At 40.7% G+C, this 15,502-nt stretch overlaps 1 protein-coding gene across 1 annotated transcript in view; it reads left to right on the forward strand.

Moving 5' to 3' along the window:
- Positions 1 to 244: 244 nt before the first annotated feature.
- The window catches only part of pomp (proteasome maturation protein), a 40,638-nt gene continuing 25,380 nt past the window's right edge, over positions 245 to 15,502 (forward strand). The window contains exon 1 of the mRNA XM_058648268.1: positions 245 to 248. Within this exon, the coding sequence (XP_058504251.1) occupies positions 247 to 248 (2 nt within the window). The 5' untranslated portion in view covers positions 245 to 246. The remainder of the gene's footprint in view (positions 249 to 15,502) is intronic.

Genomic DNA, 15,502 nt, shown 5'->3' on the forward strand with positions numbered 1-15,502 from the left:
ATATACCAGCTTTTGGCTGCCCTGATATCAAAAGAAAAAAAACATATGAGTCAGGGCGACTCATATGTTTTTTTCTATCGCTCGTGCCATGTCAGTGTTCACCTTATTATCTCTAAAATTTTGAAATTGCATTTTATCAAATCATAGAACGTGCACCGATAACAGAATCTCAAAGCAGCTCCTCTGTAGCATCCAATACAATCATTTATTCTTTTTTTTATTGACAAGCACAGAGTTACAGTCACAATTGAGCGATACAATCAGCAGTGTCTTCTTATATGGCTCCCCATCTCATCCCACCTCCTCCAACTCATCCTTATCTTCCATGCGGCACATACAAGAAAAGTAATTACATATCACACGTGTAAATCACTACACTGGCTTCCAGTGTGTAAAAAGGATAGATTTTAAAATGCTGTTACTGGTCTTCAAGGCACTGAATGGTCTTGGGTACATTTCAGAGTTAATTAGGTATGAAGCATCCAGATCCCTCAGGTCATCAGGGACAAGTTTACTCAACGTTCCCAGGGTGAGAACCAAGCTGGGTGAAGCCGCTTTAAGTTTCTGTGGAGCAATCTCTCCAAACACCTGAGGTGTGCACAAACTGTCAGCTCATTTAAATCAGGGAGGAAAACGTTGTTGTTTACTGCAGCGCTCCCATTTTGCCTGCTTGTTTTTCATGCTTTTACTGTTTTTTATTCGAAAAGTTTTTATTATTATTAAAATGTAGACAAATGGGTATAGTCTAAGCACTCTTGCCTTTGCAGCAAGACGACCTGGGCCTTTCTTCATGGAGTTTTGCATGTGTTAAAATTTGTAATAATGTTAAGTTTTGTTTCATTGTCACAATTATCATTTTTTAAATGGCAATGTAACCAAATCTAAGCCATGTGCAGGGGTGAACAAATGAAAGAATTCTGCCTTTCTTTCACATCTGGAGTCAGATATCATAGTAGGAGGTGAATGCATATATCTGTCTGTCACTGCTGGGTCACAAAATCAGCACCCACGGTTTCAAAGCTCAAATCCTTACTAGGAGGGGATGACACATAAGTGGGACTGATTTTCTGTCCCACTCTGTCCCCAGCCATAAATAGGACGACAGAGACGAAGCTGGGGGCCGTTTAAAATCTGACCGCGCTAGAAAGTGACTTTATAAATGACAGAAAATGTATATCCCAGAATAAGCAAACTTGGTCAACAACAGTAATCATGCTCTGAGGTGATACGACTGGACGTGTAGGAGAACCTGTAAATATTTATTCTCTGACCACTTAAAGAAAACTGTGTGTTTGTCCTGAACAAACTGCATGAGTAAGTGTTTGAACATGTATAGCACCACTTGATCCCTTGCCTCATCTACCAGGTTTCCCCGTCTGTAACCCCCGTGTGCTCTTTGCAATGTACAACGTATTCTCTCGTTCTCCACCTGAGTTTTCTTCGCTTCTTTCTCTCCGTGCAGTGGTTTGATCGCTACTTACTGTGTTTTCCCACATATTCTGTCTATTAACTTTCCTGGAATAGGCTCAGCGATGTGTGTGTTTATGATTAATGAGACCGGTGTGTGCAGGCGGGCTCTACACATATATAAACCATAGGGTAGAGATTGGTTTTGTGTTCAGCCACTAATGGAAACTTTACAGAGTAACAAGCCACAGTGAGGGGTGCTTCAGCGTGGGAGATCACACTCCGGAGTGTGTGCTTTAACTGCCTCTTTAGCCTCCTAAAGTGCTCAAATGCTCCCTGAAGAGAAAGAAGAAGTCCTCACTGATGATTGTGCTTTTAAAAGAAAGAGTGCGCCATCCATAAAATGAGCATCTTGTCAGGAGCTTAAAGGAGAGCGAGAAATATCTATCTATCTATCTATCTATCTATCTATCTATCTATCTATCTATCTGCACATGTATCCAAACTAATATCGTGTTTTCCCACTGCTACAAATATCCACACAGTGATTTTATGCTGTATAATACAACACACTGTACTTCTTTAATATACAGTACTATACAGTTTACATGATACTTTCACCTTGAGGACATGATTCAGCCTTTAATAATAACCTTCATTTAAGAATAAAGAAAATACACAGGGGAACCTATCACAGAGCGTTGGCTTTTGTTTTGACAGAGAGAAAAGTTATTGACTTAAAATCCCTACGGCTTGTCATTGTGCTGAAATATATTCAGTAACATGCAGCAGCATAGAAAAAAGAGAGATATAAATAGATTAAAAGAAACCGCTCTCAGCATTGTCTCTGTGTATGTTTTTTGTTTTTTTTCCCATTGGCTGTTACACTGAGTTTCTGTCTGCACGATTCCCAGAGCTTTTAAAAAAGCATTCTCGGAAACGTTGCCAGAGATTAAGCGTTTGTGCGGAGGACATGTGGGACTGAAGACACTCGTGGGACATGACAGCGAGCACCAGGCTGGTGGACTGCTGCAGAGAAGATATCACGTGGGTGCAATGAGGTCTTCATTCTGGTAGATGTGGGGAAATAAAGAGAACAGAATCCATTTGTTTGCCAGTGGGATGAGACTGGTAACTCTGCACACACGGATACACGCACACGGTAAACCCCAAAATCCTGGATATTCTCAGTGTTTACGCAAGGGCAAGCACCGCTTAACCTGATTCCATTTTCAGTCAACAAATGCCTCAGGCTCTCTTTTTTTTTTTTGGATGAATCCCTCTCTCTCTTTCTCTGTGTGTGTATGTTTATGTTATCTCCATCTAACCATCCATTTTTCTATATCAGCTCATCCTGCTCAGGGTCACGGGAAGCTGGAACCAATCCCAGCATGCAGTGGGCGAGAGGGATTTACTGCCTGGTTGGGTCACTGGTCTAGCACAGTGGCCTCATCATCTGTGTGTGTTTGTGTATTTGTGTGTACGTGTGTGTCATTGTTGTCATAGCTCAGTGGCGGGCGTTGATCTGTGACGCATTCTGTGACGAATATGCTACTGTAAAATAGTTTACAGTGAATTACTGTTCAAATCACATTATAAAACAAAAATGACTGATTATCAAAAGGACTTTTCATCTTTGGTGTCAGTTTGCACGTAAAATAACTTGAATACTTGAAAACCTGTTAGCGTCTCATCTGCTGTAAACATATGATATAGAAAATGTGAAGTAATAAGACGAAATATACACAATATAATATATAAATATAATATTTAAAAGCGTATAACTTCATTTAAGTGCATTAACATTCAGTTGTGTATTTTATTTTAATCACAACTGCATCCACCGATCATTCGGATTCGTAGTAGTATTTGTTTTCAAGCTGTTGACTTCCTACAGCGTCTTTACACGCTTACCATAATCAAAATGCTCTGTTGTGAGACACATGAAGCGCTCTTGACAGCAGCTTTGTTCACTTGTGTGCATAGACAGCTTTGTTTGAGGAGGGAGGGAACATGTTGGCCGTGGAGTGAAAAAGTTTGACAGGAAAGGGCCGAAGGTTCAGAGCTGGCAGAGCAACGCTGGCAATGTTTGTTGTCATATCTGTCCTGGCTACAGTGGGAGGAGATGCTTGATAACCTCAGAGACACACTCAGTGGTTCAGATGAAGACACAGCAAAACCTTACAAATTATCTTTTGTCTTTTAGTCGAGCCACAATGTGAGGAGCACTGATACCAATCTGTCGCTGTCGCTCTATTTTTGTCAGATTTCATTTATAATCCACAGGTGTGACTGAGGCAGCAGCTGGTAAATGGTTTTCTACCATCTGGAGCTTTTTTTTTTTCAAATATAATTTTCTTCTGTAGCGATTTAACGGCACCAAGTGGGGAAATGGAGAGGCCGAAAAGCGGCAAGGCGTCAGATCCGGGTGAGAATTGTTCACTGTCATCTCGGCACGCAGCGACAGAGACACGTAAGAAGCTATGAAGACATCAGTGAGTCTGTGTTAATGGAAAACTCAAAAACACACAATGTGTGAACTGTGAAATGAATCGACAAATCACACCCACTGTGGGAGAAATATTATAATCACCAAAGCAACAGCAAAGCCACAGCTCCAAAGAAGGAACATAGTATCACACTGTATCTTATCTCTGTGTGTGTGTGTGTGTGTGTGAGATAGTGTGTGTGTGTCTGTCTATTGTCTATTGTTGGGCTCAAGTCTTGACATTCTCGTTGTTACATTAGAAAACAGTTATTGAGTTTATGCAACGACGTCAAGGATTTATTCAGTAAAGACATGCACTGTCTCAATATTGTGCAAACAGAATAAAAAACAAACACAATAGAATAAAGTGAATAAAGTCCAGTGTAAATCATCATATAATGCTTTAAGCTCAACTTAAAATGTTCTTTGTTCTCAGTCACGAGAGATCAGCCTGCCTCTCTGCGTCATTTTTAGAAGAAATAAAATAAATATTTGCATAAACAGGTGCATAAAGAGAAAAAAAACAACATTATTAATTAGGGAGGAGAGTCCCACACACTGTCTGAATGTGTAAGAACACTTTTATTACCTGCAGCGTTTCACTTGTTCTTGCACATTCACACAGTGTGGTCCCCTCGCTACTTTGTCTCACTTTTTTACCACATTAAAGAAAATCAACAAGCAAACAATGCCAGTTCCTCAATAGGAACTGGTTCCTCATTGAACTGCAGTGTTTGAATGTGTCCCTGAGGCTAATGCTTTGTCTCTGATTGCTTATTGTCCTGTGGAGCCTGCAGAGCTCCCGTCTATAAAGATTTCTTTCTCACAATATGTTGCCGTCGCAATATTGGTTGATTTCCATGTTATGATATCAGTAATGCATTGAAAGGAGCCAGAGTCCCTCGGGTTTTATTCATTTGCAGGATTTTCCTCACACTAAGAAGGAAATCACTGGGCGTCGATGATAAGGATTTTCATACGCAGCTTTGAATTAAGGAAAAACAAAATGTTATCTTTTCACTCAAAAGCCCAGCAGGGCACAGACATTCTCCATCACTCCGCAGCTGTAGACGCTGCACATGCTTCACTGACTGTTCGTAATCGGGGGAAAGTTACTAATACTTTCCTTGTCTCATGGCCAAAAGGAGGAGCTGACCTTTCAAACAGCTCAACAGCAGCAGGATATCTAGGACAGACACTTTGAACATGCTTCTGTCGCTGTGGACAGGTGCAGCAGTCGCAGCAGTGAATCTCAACAGTTAATCAGCAGGCAACAGAAGCTGTAAGTGCACGGCTGAGTGTACGCTAATCTGCCCGAGAAACTGCAAAGAGGTTCATCGCAAACCAGAAGTGCTCTTTATCACAATACATCATCACCGTTCATGAAAAGGTCATACGTGATTAGTAATCTGGGAGCAACACACGTCGCTCAATATATGATCTGAAGGGAAAAAAAGTGCTTTAACTGTTTATTATCGTCTTTGCCTGTTGGAGGACGAGTTACTTCCAGGTAAATGAGACATAAGAAATGTAGTTTCATTATAAAAACACAGAACTTTGAATCACCAAGTTCACTATGGAGGACGGAAAATGTATGAGAAAAGTGGATTTACAATCTTAGCTGAGTACTGGCTGTACTCTGCCAGGCAGAAGTAGTCGCACTGAATCATCACATGCAACCAATCCTGCTTCAGAGGGAGGCCCACAACCGCCTACCTCATTAGTATATGACATAGAAATAAATATGTAGAAATAAATAAACGAATAGAGGTCTAAAATGATTATTTCATTTATTTCTGTTTAGATTTTGTAATTTTTCATCCTCTAAACCCTTAGACTCCTCCCTCACGATATATAATATATAAAAGATCTATTAAAGTGTGGATTATTTTAACCTTTTGAACCATGTCTCCTGCATCTTGAGTGGAATTTACTACTTCATTGGGGTAAAATCTTTGGATGAAAGTCCCAAAGTAACAGTAGGTTGGTTTCCTCCTTACACTCGCCACATAACATAACTAAAACGTGCTCAGGAATCACATTCCTCTTGCAAACATTTCTTTATAAATAAAGACAAAAAAACCCACTTAAGAATTGAATGGGTTCTTGGGTCATACCGCATTTAATGGAAATACATTTAAGTTGAGTAATCCTGCTAACAGCCACACATTACAGAGATGTTTGGGATGTGGGATTAGAGTGCAGCATGTGGTGCTCTGTTTGTTCAGCCTGTTGCTGTGGTTCCACTGATGTTCCTGCTCCAAACAACACAGCAGGTCTCCAGCTCAGGGGGAAAGACCAAAAACAAACAGTGTTGGAGTGTTTGGTTCCACTCTGACCTGCTGAGGTCTGAGCAGATGATTGGTTTAGATGTGAGATACTAACACCTGTCCGAGGCATTAGCCTGGAATCAGAAAATATTCCGAAAAAAGAAATCAATGTCCACACATTTGAAGTGGAAGCCGGTGGACGTGTCAGATTTCTTCCTTATCTTCCCAGCATTTTTGTGTGGACACGCTGACCTGCAACATTCATGTCAGGATCCGGCACAGTCTAAACACGGTCACATTCAGTCATCTCCAAATGAACATTCTGACGCCTGTCAGAATGTTGGTTTGGAAATTGAGTCGTGAATGAAGTAATACATTCAGCTCTACATCTACATTATAAAATATTCTGCTCTAGATATGTGAACTTCTTTTAATGTGGACGGGCAAAAACTGAGACCTTTGAAAATAATGGCACATTTACCTACATAGTCTGCCACTTTTTACCTTTTTTTTTTTCTTGTTACTATCTGATATAAAGCAAACAAATAGAAAGAACAGACTTTGCACTGTGAACATGAATGGTCCTATGATACACATTTTCACATGTTAGCGTGTAATCTGGACGCAGATTACTTCTTATACAGAGCTAAAATAAACGTAGAGTGTAGATGTATTTCTAGAATCCCCCTTAGTTTGCTATAATGCAAATGATTGTTGGCATAATACTGGGGTCAACAAGGACCAACAAGGAGTTTTTGCTCCAGGGCGTCTCATTACTGAGTGGACATTTATCCAACAATGCACCAAGGCCTATGTTTTCAAACTTTATTTATATAATCCATTAGCACAAGTCAGGAATCTGAGTCTGGGGGCTTTACTGTGTACAGCATAAGGCGCCATTGCTGATTACAACCTCAAATTAGGGAAGAGAAATGTTTATAATGAGGCTAGAAGGTCAATTTTCCACCAAAGACATTAACAACGCAGTCAGCTGCAGTCTGGTAAATCCTCCTCAGGCTAATTCAACCTCCTGTCAATCTTAGCTCCAACTTTTAAACTCCTGCAGAGACGGAAAAACATTTCACCTGCGGTAAAATGATAAACTCATCTGCCAGAGTGGGGGGGGGCTTTAACTGAGGGCAGTTTTGTCTGCACCATGCAAACAATTAAACTGTGCCACTGGGCATGGATGGACACTGTGGACAAACTTTGGGCTTGAACAGTGTGAACACTTTAATACCGTTAGACAAACCTACTGACTATGCTGACCGTAGTTTAACCCAGAGGAGACAAAGGAGGCGATGCTCAGCCTTCACAACATGGTCTTTGTTCCAGCATGTGGGAGACAACACTGAACCAGTGTGTGTGTGTGTGTGTGTGTGATGTGACCAGACCACTTTCACCATGCTCATCTGTTGATGTGTGCTCAATATTGCTTTGATTGCAGAGCCCGCTGGCCCTCAGTCGTGTGGCCGTCAGTGAATGAGTATCTAAAAACACTTACAGTCATTGTGAATGTGATTAACCACGGGGTCAGATCCAGGCCATGTGCACTCAGGAACCATCACATGACAGCACCGTGGCTTCTTGGGAGGCTCATGTATATTTATAAGCAAATGTTTTCCTCATTCCCCTAATTCACCTGATCACTGAAAGAGTTGTGTCAGACATTCCACACTAGAATCAAAACCCATGGACAATTTGTAGTTCTCTGTGGTCATTTTGCATCTTTTTAAAAGGTTTGTGTCTGATTTTAGAGATTTTGTGTTGTCGTTTGAATCTATTTTGGTGTCTCTTAGTAATGGTTTTCTGCCTATTTTGGTCATTTTGGCACATTTGGTAATTTTTTGGTCATTTTGAGTGTTTTGATGGGTTTGTTTTTTGGTCAGTTTTGGTGTTTCGTGTTAATTTCGTGTCTCTTTGTGGTGGTTTTGCATGTGTATTTTTGGGATTCTACAGATGTAGACACTTTTCTACTGAGGATTTGGAATGAATGAAAACCCCGTAGATTTTTCTCTGTCTAAATATGAATTTTACAGAAACTATGTCTTTTAATAGTAAACACAAGAGACCCAGATCAGCTAAACATATCTGACACAAACAGACATGTCTGTGAATTCCGATAGTGATCTGAATTGCAACAACAACAACACATATTTGACATTAACATAACATAACACAGTCACGACAGGTAGGATTAGTATGAGGTGACAGTCGCTGTCACAGTCGACACATAAATCACTGATGTGTTCCAAGATGAATCTTTGCTCTGAGGTTTTTTAAAAAATAGTGAAGCTGATTTGGAAGCAGCAGCAGAAGGATTGTTGTTTTTCAGAGCTCTTGTCTGCGACATTTGTGTCCCATTAAGTGCCAGCTCCCTCTTTGCCACCAGCCTTGTCACTAATGATGTAAACATGTAGAGGCCTCCTTATGTACACAGCACAGGCAAACATGTAAATCGTGAAAGCTAGCCGCTCTCAGACTGACGACTGGGTGTAAATATGAGCTGGATTGATGTACTGAATGTATCATAAGATGTGTTATTTGAAACGACAGCATCATCGCTCTGCTTTGTTTTGGACGTCTAAGTAGTGTCGCTGCGATGGAGACGAATGAGTGTGAAAAAATAGGACATTTGAGAACATCATCATTTAGGTTTTGGGGGTAACATTTTATAATTTTCTGACCTTTTATGGATCAAGATGAATCAATTATGGAATTAATCATTAAGTGCAGGCCTGAAAATAATTTCACAATCTCAAGATCTGACACTAATGGTGTATTTCCACCGGCTCGCCTCGCCTCACCCAAATCCAGGAATGAGAGAGAAAGAAACGTGAGAGCGGAAGGTTTAGTGCACAGAGGGAGTGTCAAAGTAGTGTGAAGTGAAGCACAGGACATTAATGCAGCATTAGTACATCTGAGTGTGGGAAAACAGTCTTCATGGGAAATACTATAAACTCTAAACCTAAAATGAAACGAAAAAACAAGGCTTTCAAAATGAAAAGGCCCCACTTTTGAACAAAAATGATACAGTAAAATCACATCACAAGAAAACTTTGATTGAGATTAATGTTAAAAGTCTTTTATAATTAGCATATTAGCATATAATTGTTCAGATTAATCAAGGTGAACTGTACTGATTAGTCATATAAGATAAGATAATCAGAGAGCATCATGTAAAGACGGGCAAGGTGTCCTTCCATGGCTGAAAGAGACGCACCAGGCTTTCAATTGACTCCAATGTAATGCACTGGTCTAGCATGTAAATGTGCCATTTAGATGCTCAGAGCAGAGAATAAAAGACAGAGATTGATGTCCAAATGTCTTTTTCAGACGCGTAGGGATACCTTGTGCATCTGTAATGCTGTGTTTCCATCATGGTAAGGTTCAGTTTGGTACAGAACCTTACTGTACTATTTTACTCTGGTACACCAAGGGAAGGATGCCAAACTAATGGAACGTTATTTTGGTACTACTCTGAACTGGACCAAACCGTTCAACCCTAAGTGAAAACACGGCTTAAGGCGACGCTGAGGGACAGTGACAGATTGGATGCTCTCAGAATAAGAACTGTATGGATTAGCAGTTGGTAGAAGTGTGGTATAAAATTTCAATTGTGCAGATTCAAAGGGATTCGGGTAGAAATACATTTAGTCCATGTGACGGTAGAAAGATAATCAGCGGCTATCCACAGCCAACAAATACTATTTTCTCTTCATTATCTCTAAATGCAGTGTTGCATCTCTCTCTCTTTTTTTTTTACGGTTGGTTTATTTGTACATTTCGTTAACTAACACTTTTACTCTGATGCAGACGCACGTTTACAGTTCATGGAAGCGTTGCAGGATCAGAATGATGGGGAGCATCATAGAGAAGGTCTGCAACACATAAGCACTGTTTAATTAAGATGAACTGCTGAACTTGTGTTCTAACAGTTCTTATCTCCTCTTCAGCTGCTAAGCGCTCTCTGACTGTGTCTGTCTGCTGTGTGCTGGTGAGCGACGTGAAGTTTCACAGCTCAGGCTCTGACTGACACGTCCAAAGGCAAGTCTCCTACATTTTGGATTGACCTTTGGCAGGAACAAAACGACTCCATCCCTGGATGTTTTCCCATGAATATACTGTATGTTTATGATATCCCCCAGAGTTTTAAGTTTTTCAACACAGTCTTTCTGCTGCTCTTCACTTCCTGTGTTTGAAGATGGGCCCAGAGCCACAGCGGGTCATTAGGAGGCTCAGCCCCCTCAGTTCAATAGTTTTACCCCTTCTCTTTGAGCTTTATGCATCTATAGAAAGCTATTGAGGACAACAGAAGTATTGGCTGAGATAAATGTGACTGAAATGGAGTGGAGTGCAGGAGATGATGAGATGTGGCTGATTTTGTCAGTCAGGAATAAAAACAATATTTATCTTTCTTTTCATGCTGGGTTAAGGATTTTTATGTACAACTGTAAGGGTCAATTAACAGATTCCAGACATGGAGACATAACCACTTTAATAGAGTCGATCTCTGCATTTCTTCATGGAGTTTGTATGTTCTCCTCGTGTGTGCGTGGGTTTTCTCCGAGTTCTCCGGATTCCTGCCACAGTCCAAAGACATGCAATATGGGGACTAGGTAAATTGGACACTCTAAATTGACTGTAGTTGTGTGTGTGAGAGTGGATGGTTGTTTTGTCTCTATATGTGTCCCTGTGATGGACTGGCGACCTTTCGCCCTATGTCAGCTGAGATTGCAGCGCCCACCGTGACCCTCATGTGGAGGATAAAGTGGTAGAAGATGGATGGATGAAAAACGCCATGAGGTACTCCTCTTTTCTCTGTAAACACTGGAACAGAAGACTGTATGTGTTATAACCACAGTAGATTTATAGTTTAGAAATTTGAAATAATAATCTGTTTACCTTAATTCATTTTATTTCTTGAAAACAAAACTTGCCTCCTCACATTTTTAAAAGCCACCTCAGTCACTTTATTTTGGTGCCTGGTCTGTTTAGAGAAGTTTTCCTGCCAGCGTCAGGAGTCAGTGGGAAACCAGGGCAGATTTACGGGCTCCGCGCATTAACCAGACCGTGACGCTCTTCTCTGCTGCAACTCCACTTCCTGATTTAGGACGATAACGTGGGTGTATTTTTAAAATCTGTGCAAAGTGCAGCTTTAAATCACTGTCATTTCACGTAAATGCACACAGAGCGGGTCAAGTCTCGTGTTTACAGGAAGTCCTTCCGCTTTGAGCACAGTGAGGAAAGAGGACAGTATAGAAAAAGGAAATTGACAGATTCATAAAGGCAGGTAAGGAGAGACTTCCATCTTAGCTACATCCTTTAATAGGCTGCTTCTACGTGAGGCTCATGCTAATTATCTCTCATTATACTTTATCTGCCCCTCCCTCCTCTGACTCTCACTTCACCTCCCGCTTGTGCCTGTAATCTGTTTCTTTCGTAATATCCCTCTCTGCCTGCAGAGCACCAGTCTGCGTAAACACAGGAACATACAGTAACTAATCACATTACAAAACATACTCTTGAGTCCTTTTACTGTTTGTTATCCTTCACCATCTCCTGGGAAACAGCCACAGGCTGCGGTTCTCATGCACGGTGACAGCTCAGACACACGAGCGACCAAAATGTAGACTGCAGCCAAGAGCTGTCCATGAGGAACCAACCAATGAAAAATTTAAATAAAAACAGACTCTGTGCAGTAATGCCTGAACTATTCACTCTGGTGAGATTTGAAATCTATCTTTACATCCTTCTTCCTCCCCAATATAAGAATCTGAGTGTATGTTTAATGGCACCACCTATTAATAATATATAGGTACAGTGAGTGGCTGCAGTTACAGTTCAACAACATTAGGCTGCTTTTTCCATTACTATGTTAAAACATATATACAGAGGCTATAACTGCAAAACAATGAAGATATGTTCTAGTGTAATTGACTTGAAGTCAGTGTATTTATCTAATCTAATCACCATTTTTTGGGACTTATTTACTTTCCCCTCACAGTTCTTCTCTCCCTCCTTCTCATCACCTACCAGCCACTCCCTCCTCCTCAGCCACTCCCTCCTCATCAGCTCAACTCCACTCACCTGTTCACAGCAGCTGCACCTGATCACTAATCAGCTCACTATATATACTCCTCTCCACCATGCAGTCACTGCCAGATTGTTCTATGTTATTTGTACTAGTCTCTCCAGCTTTTTTGGACTGATTCCTGGTTTCGACCCTGCCTGTCCCCGACCTGTTTGCTCTGTTCCTGTCCCGGTGATCGACCCCAGCCTTCTGCCCCTGACTATGGATTCTGCCTGCTCCCCACCTGTCTTCTGTCTGCTTGTTGTGACAGCTCAGCCTCAGATCCATTTCCTGCTATCTCCTCAGTGTCTGTTTGCTGCTTCAGCCACAGGGATCACCGGCTGCACCCCACGAAGCACGTTTACACGATTGTGCCGTCTTTGAACTATCCTTTGAAAAGGTGAAAAATAAAAGTCATTACCGACTGTCTGTCTCCCTACGTGTGCTGCATTTGGGTCCTCTCCCGTCCCGTTACAGTTTCAATGTATTTTTCTAATTATTATTTTTCTAATAGTGGTTATTTTCTTTTTTAGAGGCATTTTTGTTGCAGTGATGTGCACTATAGAGGGTCTTGTATCCTTTTTTCTTTTTTTTTTTTTAAAGCACCAACCTAAGGCAATCTGATGAAATTTTTTATTTTCACCAACTGTATAAACACACCTGAGTATAAAGTTCAAGTAAAATGTTGAGTAAAAAGAGTAAAAGTGTTGATAAAATAAAATAATCAGTCAATGCATGATACATGCTGTCTGAGCACTAAGGGTTAACTAAAGCCCCATTTCCACCTTTGGTCCCGGCTCGCGAAGCCACAGTTTAAGTTGGTTTTCCACTACAAAACAGTACCTATTAAACGTGGGCCGAGTCATCGCTACATGAAACTGCTGTGACTGTTTTGCACATGACACATATCGACTACGTGTTGTAAAGCAGTTGTTTTCAGTGTAACTAAATCATTAGAATCAGTTTATTAAAAAGATTTGTTCAGTACTTCCTCCATGACGGGAGCACAGACTCCGTCTGACTCGGCCTGAAATACAGCAGCAGGGTCTGTGATGCCGCTCGCAATCAGCAGTGCTGTCACTAAATACACCAGACTCTGTTAAATATTGAGATTTTAGACATTTCCCTGGTAATTGTTGGAGATTAACCCATGTTTTTAGGATTGTTAACTCTTTTTATCTGATCTACAGTTCGGCTTGGTTCTTGTGTCGGACATCGTCATCCTGTGACCAATCATTGGCCGCCAGTCGAGCTGGTGGAAACACGCCAAAAGTCGAACTGATTGTCATTAATGGTGAGTGTGAATTTGTTAATGCTGGTGATCTCTCATACGCTGAGTTATTTGTTTATCTGTGTGTGTTCACGGGGATACTGTGCTACATGAGAGCAATATGCTGCATTATTGAGAAACACAGAGGGAGTTACGTTGGAGCTGCTTAATCAGCATTGTATGGACTCATTTGGCAACAGCGTGAATGTAAATGACATTTGTGTTTATTTAAAAGTCACGCTCTGCAGATGTAAAATACACTCTTTCAGTCTTAACCGCACGTGCAAACCTACACCCATGAAAAGTAGTTCAGGGTGAGACAAAGTGAAAAACTAATTTATATGAAAGCAGCTGCATCTTTCTCAGCTGTGAAGGGAAACTTTTTCCTGATTTAATTTTCTCCCTCTGGATGAGTCGGTAGCTCCGGGCTCCACTGGGAAAAACAAAACAAATGACAGCAATTTACTGGAACCGACTCCCACTCAGCCAGTGTGTTTGTCTGTAGGCTTAAAAAAAAACTTTTACATTTTTTCCAAGTGATGTGGTGCTATGCCGATCCATGACAGTCCTCGATTATAGCTTGTTAACGCACTGCAGCTTTAATAAAGACGGATTATACGTGTGTGTGGCAGAGGTGTTGTAGACACACACGTTGGCTGTGATATTTATCATCATTGTGTTTCCTGTTATGACGTCCATCCATCGCTGCGGTGTACGACGGTATTTCTGGAAGAATAATGGACGCCTGGAGGAGACAGGCAAGCCGTTGAGTTATGAATGCAAATGTTCACATTTATTCAGAGGCTCATATTACGACATTCAATCACTACACAGTCAACCTGACAGGCCAACGCTGTCGGTAGTGGCCACTACACCTGTGTGTGTTGGATTTCTTTTTCTGCTAAGGAAAACATCAATTGGAACAACCAATAAAGGAAAACCAGGAGGATTCAGAAAGCAGCAAGTGCTGATGAAAGCCTTTTGAAACTTCTGAGAACACAACCTCTGTCTGACAGTGAATTAGACCCTAATGTCTTTAGGCTTTAGATAGTAATCTCCACAACTTGCACAAAGTGTGAGGGTGTCTGAGCAAGTGAAGACCAAAAGGTATCTAGAGACTATTGTCAGAGTGCAGCGAGGAGCCACAGAGTATTTTTAAAGCTCTTTCTCTCTGACATGACCGAGTGCCTCTAAATCAGAAACAGACGCAGTTTTGTTTATGTACTGTATTTTATTATTATCAAACGTTTTATACCAATTACCACCTGAGAAAATATCAAGCTCTTGAAGTATCACCAACGTTAAAATACAGTGGTGTAAATGGGTTGAGCACAGTCGGCTACAATAGGCAGATTTATTCCCAATAAGATAATTTACTACGTACATTTTCTACACATTCAAAATTCCTCAGCTTCACTCAGATCATATACCCTGGTATATACAGTTGAACAGTATTTCTGATTTTCCTCCACTGGTGCACTAGTGTTACACATACCACTGTTTGACAACCAGGGGATCTATAGTGATTTATATACATTGTGTCTGTTCACAGCACATGTAAAATTATTTTATGTAATATAAACAGTGGCATCACTTTTTCTAAATGTCACATTATGTAAATGTAGCTAATATATTCTTATACAATATAATGACCCGTTTACTGAAAAGCCTGCAGCCACCGCTTTGTAAATAAGCCTTGACTAGAAGCTGCATGTGACTAATGTCAAATTGCTTCTTTTAGCTGAGTCATGTTTATTTCTTAATTGTGGGAGTACAGTTTTTGTTACACAGTTGGAGAATTATGTCTTTGAAATGACTCGGCACAAATGTGTTCAGCTTCACACGTTCATAAATGGTCCAAAATGACTGTAGTAAACGGATTAATACTGGTAGTGGTGGATGATCGAGTTTGTGATTTTGCTATTGGTTTCTAACACAAATGTGGTATCGTCCCATCCCTAATGCATGTATTCTGTCTTTTATACTATACATAT

Source organism: Solea solea, chromosome 1 (genome assembly GCF_958295425.1).
Source record: "Solea solea chromosome 1, fSolSol10.1, whole genome shotgun sequence".
Classification (NCBI taxonomy): domain Eukaryota; kingdom Metazoa; phylum Chordata; class Actinopteri; order Pleuronectiformes; family Soleidae; genus Solea; species Solea solea.